The sequence below is a fragment of the Desmodus rotundus genome, chromosome 8 (assembly GCF_022682495.2).
Source record: "Desmodus rotundus isolate HL8 chromosome 8, HLdesRot8A.1, whole genome shotgun sequence".
Classification (NCBI taxonomy): Eukaryota; Metazoa; Chordata; class Mammalia; order Chiroptera; family Phyllostomidae; genus Desmodus; species Desmodus rotundus.
Window position 1 is genome coordinate 117,077,704 of NC_071394.1, and position 17,379 is coordinate 117,095,082.

Sequence of the window (17,379 nt, forward strand, 5' to 3'; positions counted from 1 at the left end):
GCCTACTATGTGCCAGGCACTGTGCTAGGAGTAGAGATATAATACGCCCAAAAGTCTAGTATAGTCAAAGAACTCAAATCAGTTGACTACGGTTGTAATGAAATATAGAACAAGGGGGAAGAGAACCTCCAGGGCCTGTAAGCTTCAGACTCATCCAGAGAGCAAGGGGAGCATGATCAGTGCTACAAATTCCCTCCAGCAAGGCAACATTGTGAAGAATTATATGCAGGAAGTGGTGACAAAGACTCTCCTTTGACCAAACTTGAATGAGGTGCAAAGCTGACCTTTGGCTTCCCTCTCTGTCCTTGTAGAATCCAGTTTGAGCAAGAATCCTGTGCAGTTTTAGGAAAATCCCTAATCCTTGGTATCTGACTCAGCCTTGATATCTATCACACAGTCCTCTGCCTTTAGCAACTCTTGCTGAATCGGTCTAACAAGAATCCCCCTACCTCTGCTGTTCCCTTAGTAACTTTCCATCCACTGCCCTCCTACCCCCACCCTTTGTCCTTGTTAGAGTCACAGTTGAGTCCAGTCTCTCTTCCCCACTGTTGGGGTCCCTACACCCATCAGAACACCCTCCTTTAAGTAAAGTCTGCTTTACCATTCTTAAACAAGTGTCGCTAAATAGTTTTCCTGTAACAGAATACTATTTTTTTTCTGTAACCCGGAAAGTGCACTGCAGTATTTCAAGCAAAAGAAGACAGAGGCTTGAACCATGGTCAAAGGAAGCAGGGAGAGAAGTCGACAGATTCGAGGAAAGAATACTGAATCCACTGAATTTGGGTGGTGGGTACAGGGAAATGAAATTCGTGGATAACGCTCACACTTGCAAATTTGAGCCAGATAGTCGTGCCATTCTCTGGTAAGAAATTAAGAAAGAAGAGGCTTGATGAGATCTACTTAAGACATGCCAAGTTTCAGCTGAGCTATCCAAGTGGAAAGAGCCTCAGAGAAAGCTCCCTTCTGGGATCTTCTGCTGACTCTGTGAAGAAAGTAGCAGTATTTGCTCGGGTTGAGGGGTGAAAGGATACAGACTGAAGACAGCAGAGAATGTTTAGTGCACCCACTGTGGAGAATAAGAAATAATCAGAAATACACAGGAGTGTTTTTCTGTATTTGAAAACCCAGAGGGAAACACGAATGTACAGGGGTACCAATCTATAAGGCCATGTAACAATTTTTCCGGCAGTCTGAGCACCCCCGCCCCAGCAGTGAAACTGATGGAGACCTGGGGATCTACTGACATACTTAATACCACTAGTCATGATTACAAATGTCCTCAAACAAGAAGAGATGGGCCATGGATTCTAACTGCACAGGGAAGTGGAGGAAGCAGACCCCCCAAAAGTGAGATAAGTCACTGCAGAGCTTCAAAGTTCTTAGAATTATGGGAGTATACTGGTTACCGAATCACACGAACGACACTGTAAAATATAAAGAGCAACAAATCCCGGTACTAGTTCCACTGAGGACCTCCCCAGCAGTCATCAAAAGTTCAAACACTGATTACGCTTAAAAAAACCTCTAAAAGGAACTCAGTTCTAGAACTGCAGTAACTTAGAGGACTTCTGGTAAGATGATACCCAAGCCGAAACACACAAACTCAACAAGAGCCTAAACCTCAATCGTGTGGAAATAATTTCCACTACTCCCGTCTTTATAGTTAAAAACCAAACATGCAGTGCAGTAATTAAAGCCACTGCTAAAGTGCTAAGGTGGTGATCCACTCGGTAGTCTCAGAAAAAAAGGAGCATTTTGTCCAATTCCTGCAAAATAATTTAACTCTTTTAGCGATAACCATTCCACTGACCTGTGTGGAATGTGGTTATGAAAGGATAACTTCAGATACTTAGAAGTATCTTTATTATAAAAATAATGCATGTTTATAATATTATAAAAATAATATAATAATCCATTTACCCTTAAATTCCACCTCCAAGAGATATTAGATATAAATCTTTGATCTATTTCAATATTCAAGACTAGTAATATTTAATATTAAATTTCCTTCTATTAAACACACAAAGAGAAAAAAATAGAATCATACAGGGACATATTCTGCTTTTTTCATGTTCAGATACTTAATCTGAAAATATGTTTTCAAATTATAGCTTATCAAATAAAATCACTCATTCCTTCCTGTATCACAAGCTGGTTAAACCAAAAGGAACCTCCTTCAGTTCTCTCTCCAAAATAAACCTAAGTTGCTAGGATTATCCTGCACAATAAACAATACTGGTCTTCTTTCCAGTCTGCTCTATTTTTTACATACACATAACACGTAAGAATTATAGTTCTGTCGTTAAGCATTCCGCGCTTATCATCTTGCTGCTTCTAAAACCTCAAAGCAGTTAATATAGTAATAGAGTACTGATTCAACTGCTACATTCCTAAAGATTTTTATCAACAGAGTTTTCCGTAAGTCCTCTCCAAATGAAATCATTCCAAATAATACAATATTTCAGGTACTTCTGGGTCAAACTGACTAAACAAAGTCTTCCTAATCGCAGATATTCCCATTTTGGGTTTTGCCCTGAGTCTAAAGGCTGGAATTGTTCATGGGAGTTTGAAATTGATCAGAGGAAAATCCACTGGCAGCTCCTGCTTCTCATTACACCTCACTAGTTATACAGGGAACCAGTAAGCTATTGCTAACGAAATATGAAGTTAAATTCTCCAGTGTAAAACCGTTTTGATGTAGCATTAAGCTCAGATACGTTTAATCAAAACACGTACTTGGATATGTTAAAATTTTAAATGAAAAACGTTTATATATCATATGCATATAATATATGTATATTATCTCCCAAAGAATATAGTCAAATGTTAATCCATAGAAATGGATTTCCTTTTCCTTTTTTAATGGTGACCCCTGGAAATACAGCACACATGTATCCTTCTACATGTCTACGTATGTACATGTAAGACAAACAAGTTTCACAAAACAGTGCTTGTCCTTGGTGCCTGCAACGTGTTCTGCCATCGTCTACCCCGTTACCTTTCTACTTCTCAAATACTTGTGATAATCCAATAAACTGTTTTCGTAAATTACAACCTGCAGTTGGGAAAATAGTGGAGACGATTCAGAGAATGAATATTTGGGATAACCCTCCCTAAACTTTATTTAACAATTACTTTAAAAGCTGAACAAGCAGAGGTCAGTCAGAGTTTTAGCTCCACAGCCATTCTGAATAATGGAGGACTAGGGGAAAAAGAGCAAAGTTAAACCTTTTAATTCACATTTGACACAGCGAGCACAAAGTTCTGATTAAAGGCCCTAGATCTGCACTCTATAAACCAGAGGTCAAGTCCACTTATATTAGAGGACAAACTAAAGCAAAAGCGGTGACTCTGAAGTGATTTAAGGCATTGAATAGTAAACAACCCCTACCAACAGACCCCCCCAAAAAATTAGTCTACCGATGCTCATTTTGCTCATTTATTATACACGCCATTCTCTACAGGCAGCTTGAAAAATAAAGCTGAAATGTTATCATTTTGGCTTTCTACAAAAATGTTCTCAATGAACACAATGTATTTCTCCAATCAGACACCTCCGCCTACTGTAGACGCAGGAAGATACAGCAATCCCCAACAACCTGAAATTCACTGCCACCAAACTACAATCTAAACTGCCCCTAACAGCTTCAAGTTCACAACCATAACTGAGGAAGCACAGGCACTGTAAGTATAAAACAATACCTCATGGCTAATCCGTTCAATATTCATCACTCAATTGTTTGGGTTTTTTTTTAGTTGAAACCAACTTTATTATTATCGGCACACAACAAAATGGGATCCTTTTAATTGTACATATTTAGTTTTCACAAATGTAAATATGTGTGTAACCACCACCAGTTAAGACACAGAACATTTGCATCACTTAACCTTTTAAACCCATTTACTGCTAAATCAATGCAACTAGGAGATAATAACAAAATAAACATATAAAAATTGAGTAAATGCAATTATGTAAAACATGCAGTTGGCAATTTTCAACTGTGCTCTGAAATGATAAAAGTTCATGAAAGTCCCTTCCCTCACCTCATTTACGATACCTCCCGCCTCTGCCCATCACTTCCAATGTGAATTCTAATTCTGCGAGGACCGTACTTGGCTGTAAGATCATTATTTTAAAATACTGTTTTAATTTCTAATCACTAAAATTACTTTTAGTTATACCTTACCTCTATCAAAATTGTTTTTAAAAAAGGGTTGAAGTAGCTTAAAAAATATAAGAAAACATCTCAAAAAAAATGCAGTTAACTTAATAAAGTCCATATATGGACTCCTTAAAACAAACTGCATTACCTTAAAATTCCTACAATAATGTCCTTTTTGAGAAATCGTATTTTTGTAAAATACTAGGGTAATTTGGCTGTTACAACCCATTAAAGTTCAGTGCTACAAAGTTCATTAGAAAATTCCTAAATATCTCTAAGTCGTTTGATGATCCAATGATTCAAACAAATATATAATCACACATATACAATGAGTGAGAGTACGTGTGCATATATATGTGTGTATGTGTGTATATGTATAGGTGCAAAACAAAATTCAGAAGACTCACTTTATCCAATAAAACACATGGTAAGTCTTGTTAGTTCAGATTACAGAAAAATCAATATAGATGACGAATTTAACGTGAAACTGTGGATTTCCTGTAGTATACTTTCTCTCATGCCTCAGCAGAAATAACAACTATGAATGATCTTATACGGATTCTGCCAAGCAGCGTGCTAAACTCTTCTGCATTGCAATACCCTGCAGACTTCATTCCCAAAGGCTACAGTGACAAGAAGATACACTAAGATCCCATCAAAAGAGAATTAACCGACCTAGCGTTCTCAGCAATCTACAAGCAAGAAACAGAGGATCATCTTAGGAGGAACAATTTGTGTGGCAGTGACTTAACACAAGACCCCTCCTGCATCCCTATATAATAACTATGCAATTTCATTTGTTATCTACCACAAATCAATAACAGATAAAAAATTCAATGAGAAAATAAAATAATTAAAACAAGATAAAGTTAAAAACACCCACAACAGTCTGAAGCTAGTGATCAGTACTCTACTTTTAAAAGGAGACATATTTCACATTTTAAATGTTTTATCAAATGGTTAGAACTTAATGAAATCATTATGCTTTAAACTCCTAAGCATTTTGTCAAAATATAATTATGCTCTTTTAAATTTAATGCTAAGGCAATGTGCGGGCAAGGATGTGGAGAAAAGGGAACCCTTTTACACTGTTGATGGAAATGAAGATTGATACAGCCACTGTGGAAAGCAGTATGGAGATACCTCAAGAAATTAAAAATGGATCTGCGTTTTGACCCAGCTATCCCACTACTGGGAATATATCCGGAGGAACCCAAAACACTAATTCAAAAGAACGTAAGCACCCCTATGTTCACTGCAGCGTTATTTACAATCGCCAAGATATGGAAGCAGCCCAAGTGTCCATCAGTAGATGAGAGGATAAACAACTATGGGACATTTACACAATGGACTACTACTCGGCCATAAAAAAGAAAGAAAGTTTTACCCTTTGGGACAGCATGGGTGAATCTGGAGAACATTATGCTAAGTAAAATAAGCCAGTCAGAGTAAGACAAATACCATATGATTTCTTCTTACGTGGAATGTAATGAACTGAACAAACAAGGAAAGTGGGGAGAAACTTGTAGATGGAGAGGAGGATGACAACTAGGGGGGAAGGGGTAGAGGGACTGAGCCAGAAGGAAGAAGGACTCATGGACATGGACAACAGTGTGGTGACTGCTGGGGGGGAGGGGCTATAAGGGGACTAAATGGTAACGGGGAAAAAAATAAAATTTTTTTTTAAAATGCTAAGGCAATGAACCACTATCTAACCTGAGATAATAAAAGTAAGTAAATATTGGTTTCTATTCTCAGTTCCAAGCAGAGCTTCTAAATCCCTTGTAACTCCCTATGTGATAGCAGTGTCCTTTGTTCTAATGAGGTGACTCGGTGGCTCCTGGATAGGGGCTGGTCACCAGAAAGACCAAGCCCTGATTAATTAGAAGCTTGGGATTTTCAGCCCCACCTTTCACTCTCCAGACAGGGGAGAGGGGCTGGAAATGGGGTTCAGGATTGCCATGCCTACAGATGAAGCCTCCATAAAAATTCCAAAACGACAGGGTTCGAAGAGCTTCCAGGTTGCTGAGGATGTGCAGGCGCTGGGAGGGTGGCCCACTGGAGAAGCTCGGAAGCTCTGTACCCACTCTCCTCCCACACACTTCGCCCTCCACATCTCTTCCCCCTGGATGTTCATCTCTATCTAGCCTTTATCATCTCCTTTTAGAATAAACTGGTAAACTGTTTTCCTGAGTTCTCTAAGAGGCTCCAGCAAATCAACCCAATCCAAGGACGAGGTGGTAGGAACCTGGGATTTACAGCTGATCATCAGAAGCACAGGTAACAGCCTGGACTTGCAACTGGCATCTGAAGGGCGGGTAGCCTTGGGACACTGAGCCCTTAACCAGTGGGACCTACCACCGTCTCCTAGTAGGTGGTGTCAGAATTGAGCTGAACTGCAGGACACCCAGCTGGCGTCCCAGAATTGCTTGGTGTGGGGAAAACCCTACACTGCGGGCGTCCGAAGTGTTGTGAGTGCTGTGGTCGTGTGAGAGGAGACACAGGAGGAAGACTGAGCTTTTCCGAATGCACAGCCCCTCCCCACAAGGCTACCCAGAAGTTTTCTAGTGCCAAGGTTTAAGGATAGTCAAGACTTTCTATTTCCTATCTATTTCTTCAATAAATATGTACAGTAACTCTTAGAATTTTGTTACATGAGATATTTCATAAGCACACAGGGTTATTAATATAACAAGTTTCCAAGGAAACCTTTAGCATATTATACAGTATATACTTTTCCCTGATCCTGAAGAAGCCACGGAAGTATTAAAATTTCAATTTTATCGATGAGAAAAAAAGAGACTCAGAGATGTCAGCTGCCCAAGGCCACCCGGGGCAGATTAGGGACAGGGAACTCAGGTGTGGCTGAGACCCAGGCAGGTACAATTCCTGTTACACCACGGGCTATCAGCCAAATCACCTCCGAATTTTATCTTCTTTTTAAAATGAGGCCTGAGGCTTGTGGTTAGTTAGTGAATTTCCTGTTACCGAATAAAAACACTTCAATGCAATAAAATGAGAGACCAAACGAAGGCCAATTTCCGTCTGAATGAATCCCTCATCCCTAACAAAGAGACCAACTCACCCAGATACAAACAAGCTCCTAACAGAACATTATACCGGTGATACTGCTAATGGCCTGTGCAAAATGGATGAGGGGAGTCCTCCTGAACATATCAGGAGGTCACTTGGGAACAATGATAAGCAAAACAAAAATAAGTGCTGAGTATAACTGAGGGGACTCTCCTGAGTCAGGGCAACAGCGAGTGAGAGCACCCCGACAAACACTGATGCCCGGCCTAGGAGGTGAGGGGTTCAGAGCCACGGAGGGAGTCCACGAAGCTCACAGTCATAAAACTAAAAGACGATGAACAGGAAAAAAAATTCTACTATGTAAGTAACAATTCTAACGCATTAATAAAATAGCACAATTTCAAAACAATATACAACAGCTGGCACAGTATCTGGCATTTGAAATCCATTTCCTTGCCATTGATCCTTTACAGTCATATACATTGGAAGTCACAGATTTCCATAAAGCAGATATTACACAAGTATTAATATACAAGTAAAATGCCCACTGCTCTCCAACAATCAATTGAAATGTATTTATAACTTGTGAAAATATCTTAAGAGTCATAAAATTTTCATTTTAATGTGCTTATTACTCACTTGGCTTAAAATCCTATCTTGGGTTTAAAAAAATGTTAAGCACTCTTGCTTCGGAATCCATCCAAACTGTATTTATCCAGTATCGCCCCCCCACCCCAGTAAAACCAAGGCAAGAAACATTCTCTTAGACTGGCAGTTACATTAAGCAAAGTAATAGTCTTAATGGTAACCACAAAAAAAGCTACATGATTTATTAACTGACTGATTAAACAATGAACTAGAAGCATATTCAACTTCATTCTTACGAATTCATGGTGTTATGCTAACATTCATTCACTGAACAAACAGTCACTGATGCCTTCTATGAGTTAGACCCTAGAACAGACCTAACTGAGGATTTAACAATGATCCAGAAAAATCCTAGGCCAGCCCTCATGCGATCCAGAGGCAGAGGCAAATTTCATTGAAACATTTTATTGCTTAATATTAGCGACAAATTCACAAAAGATACAGTAATACAAGCTCTTAGGGAAATGACAGGTAATTATCTGAGACAAACTGATCTTTCACATACCATTAAGTAAAATTATCTGAGATGCTTAATCTCGAAGGCTGCTGACCAACAGGGATCTCCGACTGACGACTCCAGACTAAGGATGAGGGGTGGGCAGTGCTTTGGCATCCGCCACGGATTCGAATCTTGGCTTAGCCTCTTCCTAACTCCATGGCCTGGGAAACTTTTGGAAACCTGGCTGCCCGTCAGTTCACATCTGCCACAGGGTTGGTAAGTGGTGAACAGATGCTCAGGGAAGTGCACGGCTCAGAGGCGGCTTTCTCTGAAAAATGACTGACTTACCTATTCTTCACTAACCTGCATACGGCAATGGACAAAACCATGAACCCTGGACCAGTGATCCGCATCCACATGGGACACACGCCATGCCTCCTCCTGCCCGGCTCCGAGGACTGCCCCAGACCCTTCGGCGGGCTTGCATCGGTTCATCCACGGGGCTGCCAGGTCCCAGAACATCACTGCCGTTTACACCAATAAAAACACAAAAATACTTCCAAGAGAGGAAAACAATGATCATCTACCTTTTCCAAATATCGGCTTGTAGAGACTGGAAATCATCTCTTTAGTCTTCTTCTTCACTAACCTTTTTTAAATGTGGGGCAGACATGTCACCTGGAACACGTGGAACTACATGAGGGGCCTTAAGTTACGGTGACATCTTCGCCCGGCACCGCCGAGCTGCAGGACACTTCGCTCAAGGTGAGTGGTGCCTCCTGGGGCACAGACAGAAGAATGCTACCCACAGGGAGAGGCCCCTGCAACTGTGACGCCGTACTCTCAACAATTAATTGTAATTTATCTGGATCATTTTAAAAATATGTATTACCCTCAGTCAATGGTAAGTATAAAAATCACAAAGTAAAATTCTAAGTGTAAGCATATACATTATATATGTGTGTGTGTGTGTGTGTATATATATGACCAAGCATAGTCTAAGGCACTTCCGTTTAGTATAGCACCCTCAGCCTCCTCTAAGCCCTCGCAGCCAAAATCCCTGGTTAGAAAGGAACTGAAAGTGAGGGAAGGGTCAGGACATCAGCAACAGGCAAACTCAGAATCTCCACAGGACTCGTGCATTCACCATCATAATCAGGCACGCAGTGTGTGACTTTACTGATAACGTGTATTAACAACTTTGGTATTTACATGCTGCCTTTATAACGTGAAAAATAAGTAGCTCACAATAGTATATCCGAATATACCAACAGGCATATGTCTCTTTCATGAAATAGCAGGATATGTTCTCCTGTAACATAAATCAATATAACAACTCATCCTATGTTACTGAACAGGTGTTTTCATGGTTCAAAAACTGAAACTGTATAGAAAGGTATACACTGAAGTTTTACTCCCACTCCTGTCTCCATTCCTGTTCCCTCACACCCTGGATGGCAACCATTTTCATTAGTTCTTTATCTTTCCAGGACATTTACACAAATACTGGCAAATATAAATACACTTTCTTATTCCCCAGCCCTTGGAAAAAAAAGAACTACATAGTATCCTCTTTCCCACACCTTGCTTTTTTAAATCAATTTATCCTAGAGATCTTTCCACTTCATTACAAAGAGATCGTCCTCATTCTTTTTTTATACCTGTAGTGTCCCACTGTGTGGATATCACATAATTTATTCAACCAGTGCCCTATCAGGTTGCTTCCAAAGCATCTTCTTAAGTGATACATTTTCCATATATCTCCGTTTACTGTACCAAGTGAATTAGCAGTATCACAGGATTTGCTTTCTGGAACTTACTTATAATACAACATGTTAGGGGTCCGCTGTTCATATTTTGTAGGAACCATCAGAAATTCCTACCTCACGTGGCTGCATTCTCTCCCCATCCAAGTTTAATGTACTTTTATAGGATTTCTCATACACCACCATACACTGTAATTTACCATTATATTCAATACATTGTAAATCCCCAAAAAGCATAGTATGTAACATTTCCCAAACTTACTTGGTTACAGGATGACTGATTCTTTGGCAAAAACTTCTATAGATACTGTCTTCTGCAAAACAAACTTTAGCAAATACTGGGGTGGATGTAATAATCACTGCCATCCATTTAAGAGTATGAACTTTTTAAGAAAGGCAGAAAACCAAGCTGAGCTAATTTCTGGACTAGGCATTCCTTAGCTGTTTTTTAAATTATAAACCCCTTTGACACCCGAGTGTAAAGTTATTTGAGCGTCTTCTGGAAAGAATGCATACAAGCATAAAATGTTTTAGTTTGGGGGATTCATCGACCCTTGAGACCCATCCATAGTGACCATGGTCATATCTATTTTAAAAGCAACTTTAAACAGACAGTGCTACGTTATCTACGGCACCATTAATATTCCAAACACTAAGAGGAAACCCAGGGCACTTTGCATGGGAAGCTAATGAACACACAGCAGAGAACTCAACATGACGTGTACCTTGGGATATTCATAGGGATCATTTTTAACAATTAATGATAATCAAGCAAAGTAAATTGTATTAAATAACTGTGGAAACCGTTTCAAGGGGTTGTAGTCTGATTTTTACACAGGTCCTTATTTTAAAGAAGTTAAATTCCTACAGGATTAAGAAAGTTGGTCTCTTACTCATTTTGTTCAATATAAAATCTTAACATCCAGGATTTTTAGAATACAATATAATCCCCACGCAACAGCAGTATCTCCTAGAAATACAATTCTGCAGCAAATTTGAACATGACAATGTGAATGTACAGGAGAAAGGGGAAAAAATTCTGGGACTTCTTGGTGTAGATCAAAGAATCCCCAACCATGATTATAGTCTAACCGGCAAAATGATTGGGAAAGAAGAGGTACTAAACTGAAAGGCAATACACACACAGGGCCACTACATCTGTTTGGGGGAGCAGCACTCTACCCACAGAGGGGTATTCGGAGAAGAGGGCCACTGGGGGCTGAAAGCCAGCCTAGGCCCCTCCCATCAAACTTTGTGGTAAAGTTCCAATCTGCCAAAGGGGGAGTCTATTCTAGTTCAGACAAATGAGTCCTTTCCCAACACTTCCTCTCCACAAAAGCCCACCCACCCACAGCAAATAGTGAAGCACTAAAACTATGAAGATCTTTTCTAGGCAGAGATAATATCCCCATGGCCAAAGTATAACAGAATGGAAGTTTCTAATTTAAAGTCTTATCAAAAATGTTTAAGAGGACTTTAAAAAAAAAAAGAAAAAGAAAAGAAACACCTCTCTAACATCGCCATGGAAGCCAATGGGAGGAGACAGCCCACTACACATGAATTTCCTATGTTTGTTGAAAACAGCAATTCCTAAGGCTCACAGGAGTTCTGCGGTATTTTCCAGAATACAGAATGGTGTTACGCTGAAAACAGTCCGTGTAACACACACGTGCCAAGTGGCCCTGGACAGCACGGGTTTGGCCTGCACAGTCCACCTATACATGTAGACATTTTTCAATGAATACATACCGTGTTGTAAATCTATTTTCTCATCGTTATGATTCCCAGTAGCATTTTCTCTTCTCTAGCTTACTTTATCGTACGAATATAGTATATAATACACAAAGTATCTGTTCATCGACTGTTTAAGTCATCGGTGAGGCTTCCAGTTAACAGGAAGCTATTAGGAGTTGTGTTTTGGGGGAGTCAAAGTTACACACGAATTTTCAACTGCGCAGGAGTTGGCCCTCCTAACCTCTGCTCGTGCAAGGGTCCACTATGTTATGGCAAATTAAGAGAAAAAAAGATTATAAGCATCTTTGCTCCTTCTCGTGCTCTTTTGAGAAACCATTCCACATTCCTTTCTAGAGTACAGCAACTTGCTCGTGAGAATCCATTTTGCAAGGTATACATCCACTTCCCAAGTTCCTGACCAGAGATGATATGTAACTCAAAACCTTCTCCAAATCAGGCGATCTAACCAAAAAATTTTAAAACCCACAAGAAACAATATAGTCCTGGAATCCAAAGAGAGGACAATTCTATGCTGGTTGACACGTGACAAGAATAAGAACCAAATGATACTAATCCACACAGTGTTCTCTACAGAAGGAAAAGGATATTCAACCCAGTAAAGCATCTCTTCTATTTCATTATGAAATGTGAATTGTGCTTTACCATTGACTTAAATGTCATCCAAAAAAAAAAACCTGCTTTAATGAACTTATTAAAATCCAAACTGTAGCTCAAGAAAAATTAAATATTTAAAAATATCCTCTTTAAAGGAAATGTTAAAGTCTGCTTAAAATAGCCACCCTAGAACCTTTCTGTACTGGCATATCAGCTCCAGATGAAAACGCATTATCTAGGCCATAATCACATTATCTTAAGCAGCACTGAACAGTGTGTTTGGCCACTCTCATCCTATAGCACTTATTTTAAAAATGTGTAGCCCATGGAAGCAGAGTCACTAACTTAGAAATCCAGCACCGCTCCAGTGTGGAGCCCTCTGTCCCCTTCCCGGTCTATTCTCACTGTCACTCAAATAACCCTAAGCTTCCCCACGCTGTAAAATTCAACGTATCACTCAAGAAAATACGCAAAGCTGTTGGCTAAACAAAAACAGAGGCAAACTCCATTGTAAACTAAAATGTTAGAATAGCTACCTGCTTTGTACAGGAATCATTATTTTCTGGCATTCAAGAGGCAGGTTAAGGAAAGCAGGGGCAGCTAACTGCACTTTTATATGTGAACATGGATCTTTATCACTGATACATGCTTACTGCAAAACTGAAAATACTGCATGCCTAAAAACTGGTCACTATAGAAGACTCCCTACCAAATAAAAGCTGCAATAGAGTAAATCAAAAGCCACACTGACTAACCTATAACTTTAACCCTATGAATCGACTGTATGCTTTCTTTTATACAAATGGCCCGTTTTGTCAGTTGCAGTTTCTAAGATCATATTTGTGGTAAAATACAGTAAGACAGAAGGGAAAAGAAAGAGGAAGAAAAACAACCCACTACAGGATGTTGACAAGTGCTAACTACCAAGGTTTGACAATGCATTGGTTAGCATCCCACATACCACTAAAATAATGAGCCCGGTTCCTCCAACACCAGGTTACTTTGGCTTTAAATTTTAACCTACTCAAGTAACAAGAGTCTAGTGCTACAAAATACTCATACCCTAAGCCCTCTTAGAAGAAAACCTGTGTACTTCCTAGTCTCAATTACCAAACAAAACAATTCTTCAATCCAACTCCACTGTTCTACAGTTTCATTTGCGCAGATAACAGATTTGCTGTCTCTCCTTTTATTACAACTCCAGGGACTGTGGGCCCAGAGATACCAACCATAAGGCAAAAAGTTAAGTAAAATCCTGACACTATGTCTGGGGTACATATTATGTCTGGAACTACCACAGATTCCCAGAGATACTTAAATTTACAGACCTACCAAAGGCCTACTTGCCAATCATCACTAAACTCACACTAGGTTTTTAATATCTTTCATTTATTCTAATGACTACTTTTTTAAAAAGTATTTCTAAGAGACTCATGGAAATATTTTAACTGGTGCTCACAAATGGAATTAGTAAGAACGCAAATGCTATCAGTGTTCACTACGCATGCCAAAATAAATTCAGTAAGGTTCGGTAGGATTCTGCCTGGTTTGTCTGCCTATAACCCCAGTGCCTGGCATCTAGTAGATGCTTAATAAATACTCATAAATTGTATGAAATCTTACAACAAAATTCAGGGAACAGCCCCCAAATTCAATGTTAACAGAACTGTGTTAAATCAAGAACTGCTTAAAAGAAAAAAACATTTGCTAAGACTTGTGAATCTTCTAAACCAGGGGTGTCAAACTCATTTTCACCGGGAGCCACATCAGCCTTGCAAGTTGCCTTCAAAGGCCCGAATGTAATTTCAACTCCTTAACAGTTAACGAGTAGTTACATTTATACAGTCCTGAAATTCGTCTGGCCCTTTGAAGGCAAAGGGCTGATGCTGGCTGAGGTTGGCCCCCAGTGACAATGAGTTTGACACCCCTACTCTAAACAGTAGTGCTATTTGCTGTAACAAGATTTAACCTTTACCAGAAAATAGGACTGACAGTTAAAATCAATTCTAAGTGAGGTCTACAATAAGTTTCTGTAACAAAGCAAAGAGAAGTTGCATTTTTATAAGGTGAATGACTTTGCTCTCTATCCCAAAACCATGATCAATGAAAATTATGGAACTTTGGAGGAAAAAAATCTTTGAGCCTAAATCATGAAACATATGGACTCCAATTTCAGAATATCAACTGCCACAAATTTATGGAAAAATTTTGCATAATTATATACCTACAGAATTTTATGCTACTTTTTCTGGCTATGCTAAGCAGTTGGCTTGAGTTAGAGAAGTTATGATTGATGAATATCATTATCTTCCATTTTATGACTTTCATCTACTGGAGGGGAAAAAATCAGTGAGGAAAGATTTCATTTTGTCAATTTAAATCGTCCCTCTCTTCCCAGTTTTCAGTGTTCTCTACTACTTGAACCAAGTTTTCCTGTGTTCCCATCCTATTTTTTGACTATATAATAGCCTTTTCTATTTTATTTTTATTATGTATTGGTACATTTACTGTAGCCAAATCTTATTTCCCCAAAGGTTTAGAAGGTACAAAGCCCTTCCAAAGTGCTCCCCTGCCATGCCATTAATACAGTGTTTGGTGATTCCTGTGTCATTTGTCTCCCTCATCTAATGGGAGTTCTGTTAAGAGTCAAGCTGTTTCTATCTTGTTGGATACTATAGAACAGGTTCTAAGTAAGTGTTATTACAATGAATGAATGAATGACTTGGAAGGCTTTATAAAAACTCAGATGCTCTTTACAGCTCTAACTTGAAAACTTGCACATAATAAATTCAGGAGCAAACACCACTATCTGATACACACAATTAGAGAAGGTGCTAAAACACACATCTAAAACAGTTTATTCAAAGGGCATACAATTACAGAAGATTCCTTAGGATGAGTTTCCAGTATTCCATTACCATCACTGTGAATGATCTCAAAAAACTCTGCTAAATGACTTCACCGTCTGGAGATTCCATTTTCCTCCGTGTTCTGAGAATTTAGAAATTAACATACTGAAATAATGAATGACTACTCACCAAGGGCCTTACAATAATATCTTAAAAGATGGGGCGGGGGGGGCGGGGGTGCTGTTAGGGAAAACTCTTTAATACAAACATGTGAAAAGCAATTTTCCTGTTAGTTGTGAAAGACTGGAAAATTTTCACTGCGACCTCCCTCATTTGCTGGTCACAGAGTAAGAACTGGAAATTGGAAAATTGGTAACACCTCCATGCGCTCTGCGACAGGAACTACGAAGGAAGAAGAGACTCACAACTGTGGGGCCACATGTATTCCACATCGAAGCAGGAAGTCCGTTTCTTGAGCATGGGTCCAGCATCCCAAGTGGGAACGCCAACCTTTGAAAGCTCCCCCAACCCCCAAAATCCCCTTTGACTCTAACCCCGAAGCCAAAGCCAGCCTGTCCGGAAATCGCGATTTTGCCAGGCTGGTGAAAGGAGCAGCAAGGGGACGCCGGACACCTTCCTCTTTCTATTTGGCCTGCGGCGGGAGTATACTCCTCCAGTTTTCAACCAAAAGAGGAGGAGGCGGGCCAGACAGAGTCAGCAGCGACGAGAAGCCTCGGCCGAGAAGGAAGGCGGCTTGTCCACGCGGCCGCAGAACTCACCGAACAAAGCACAGCGCGGACCGGGTGGAGAGACGGGAAATAAGGGAAAAGATTCACCCCAGCTCTTCACCACCGCCTGGAGCTAGAGACAGGTGGAGTCGTGCTCCTCCTTAAAGGGAAAAAAAAGATGGGCTTTCGAGGGGCTAATCTGAATTCCAGCGCCGAGGCAACCGGAACCGAGACCCCGGCCAGGGAGGACGCACGGGAATTAAGGGACAAGAGCCGCAGAGTTACAGGAAGAGACGGTGGGGATCGAGGGAGGGAGGACGGGCCCTGGGGGGGTGCCGGAGTCCCGCCCCAGCTGTGCCGAGGATACGGGTAGCGAGGATGCGCGTGGCGCGCTGCCGGCCGCCCCCACCCGGGCCTCCCCGGCTCGCCACTGCCCGCCCCCTCGCACCCCCGCCCTGGGCGGCCACACAAAGGGGATGGCCAGCCGCGCCGGCCACGGAGCGGTGGATGGGCGCCGGGGCTGGGACTAGGTGGCCGGACCGCGGCGCTCGCCGCGCCCCCCGCCTTTGTCTGCCTCGCTCCGCGCCCCCCCCTCCCGCCGAGGAGCCCCGCTGCCCGCGGTGCCCTCACCCTGCTGGTTACCCGGGTGAGTAGCGGTCTCATCTGCTCGCCAGCCCCATCTGCCTCCATGGCCGGCCGGCCAGCCCGCGACGGCCGCTACGGTGTTGCCCCGCGCGGTTCGCCCGCCGCTGCCGCTGAGACCCCACGACTCAAGGGGAAACGAACGTGTGTCCGTGCGCCCGGTGCGCACGCGTGGGGAGAGCCTGGCGCACGAGATGCGGGGCGCGCGTGTGCACACAGCGGCCACAGGACTGCCTCTCGCAGGAGAGCGAGGCCGCTGCGTGGAACGAGGAGTGAGAACTGAGCGAGCAGCCGGACAAGGCGGGGAAGGAGGAGGGAGCCGCGTAGAAGCCCGGGGGTGGGACCGCCGCCCGTGACGCGCTAATGCCCGGCCCCGCCCCGCCAGGCCTACCGCCCCGCCTCTCTCGTCACGCCCCCTGCCAGTTTGGCACCGCCAGCCTCCTCGGCGCATCCGCAGGCCTGGCCGTCAGGCCACAGGGGGTGGGGTGGGAGGGAGCAGAACGGGCGTGTGTCCCAGCCAATCGGGGACTCCAGAGTTGCACTCCAATATACCCCACACACAAACACCCCCTGCCACCTCCTTTGGAGGCCCCGCCTCTCTTTGTAAAATCATAAATGACCGTAACTAAATGTCTAACTTGTTTTTCCGGTCGGAAGTTCCCCTGAAGTTTGGAAGTGGGCTGAGGGTCACCACCGTCCCTAGGTCCTAACCAATTTCTTTAAAGAAAGGCAGGAGGGAAGAAGGATGCCACCCTTTTGGAG

At 41.9% G+C, this 17,379-nt stretch overlaps 1 protein-coding gene across 7 annotated transcripts in view; it reads right to left on the reverse strand.

Annotated features, from left to right (window-relative positions):
• SLC4A7 (solute carrier family 4 member 7) overlaps positions 1-16,934 on the reverse strand; it is a 96,244-nt gene extending 79,310 nt beyond the window's left edge. For 3 of the 7 annotated variants that reach the window (XM_053930463.2, XM_053930461.1, XM_053930468.1), the window contains exon 1: positions 16,606-16,934. In XM_053930463.2, coding sequence (XP_053786438.1) covers positions 16,606-16,665 — 60 coding nt within the window. In that variant the 5' untranslated portion in view covers positions 16,666-16,934. The remainder of the gene's footprint in view (positions 1-16,605) is intronic. The other 4 variants (XM_053930466.2, XM_053930467.2, XM_053930462.2 and 1 more) reach the window with 3 other exon arrangements.
• Between the last annotated feature and the right edge of the window lie 445 nt (positions 16,935-17,379).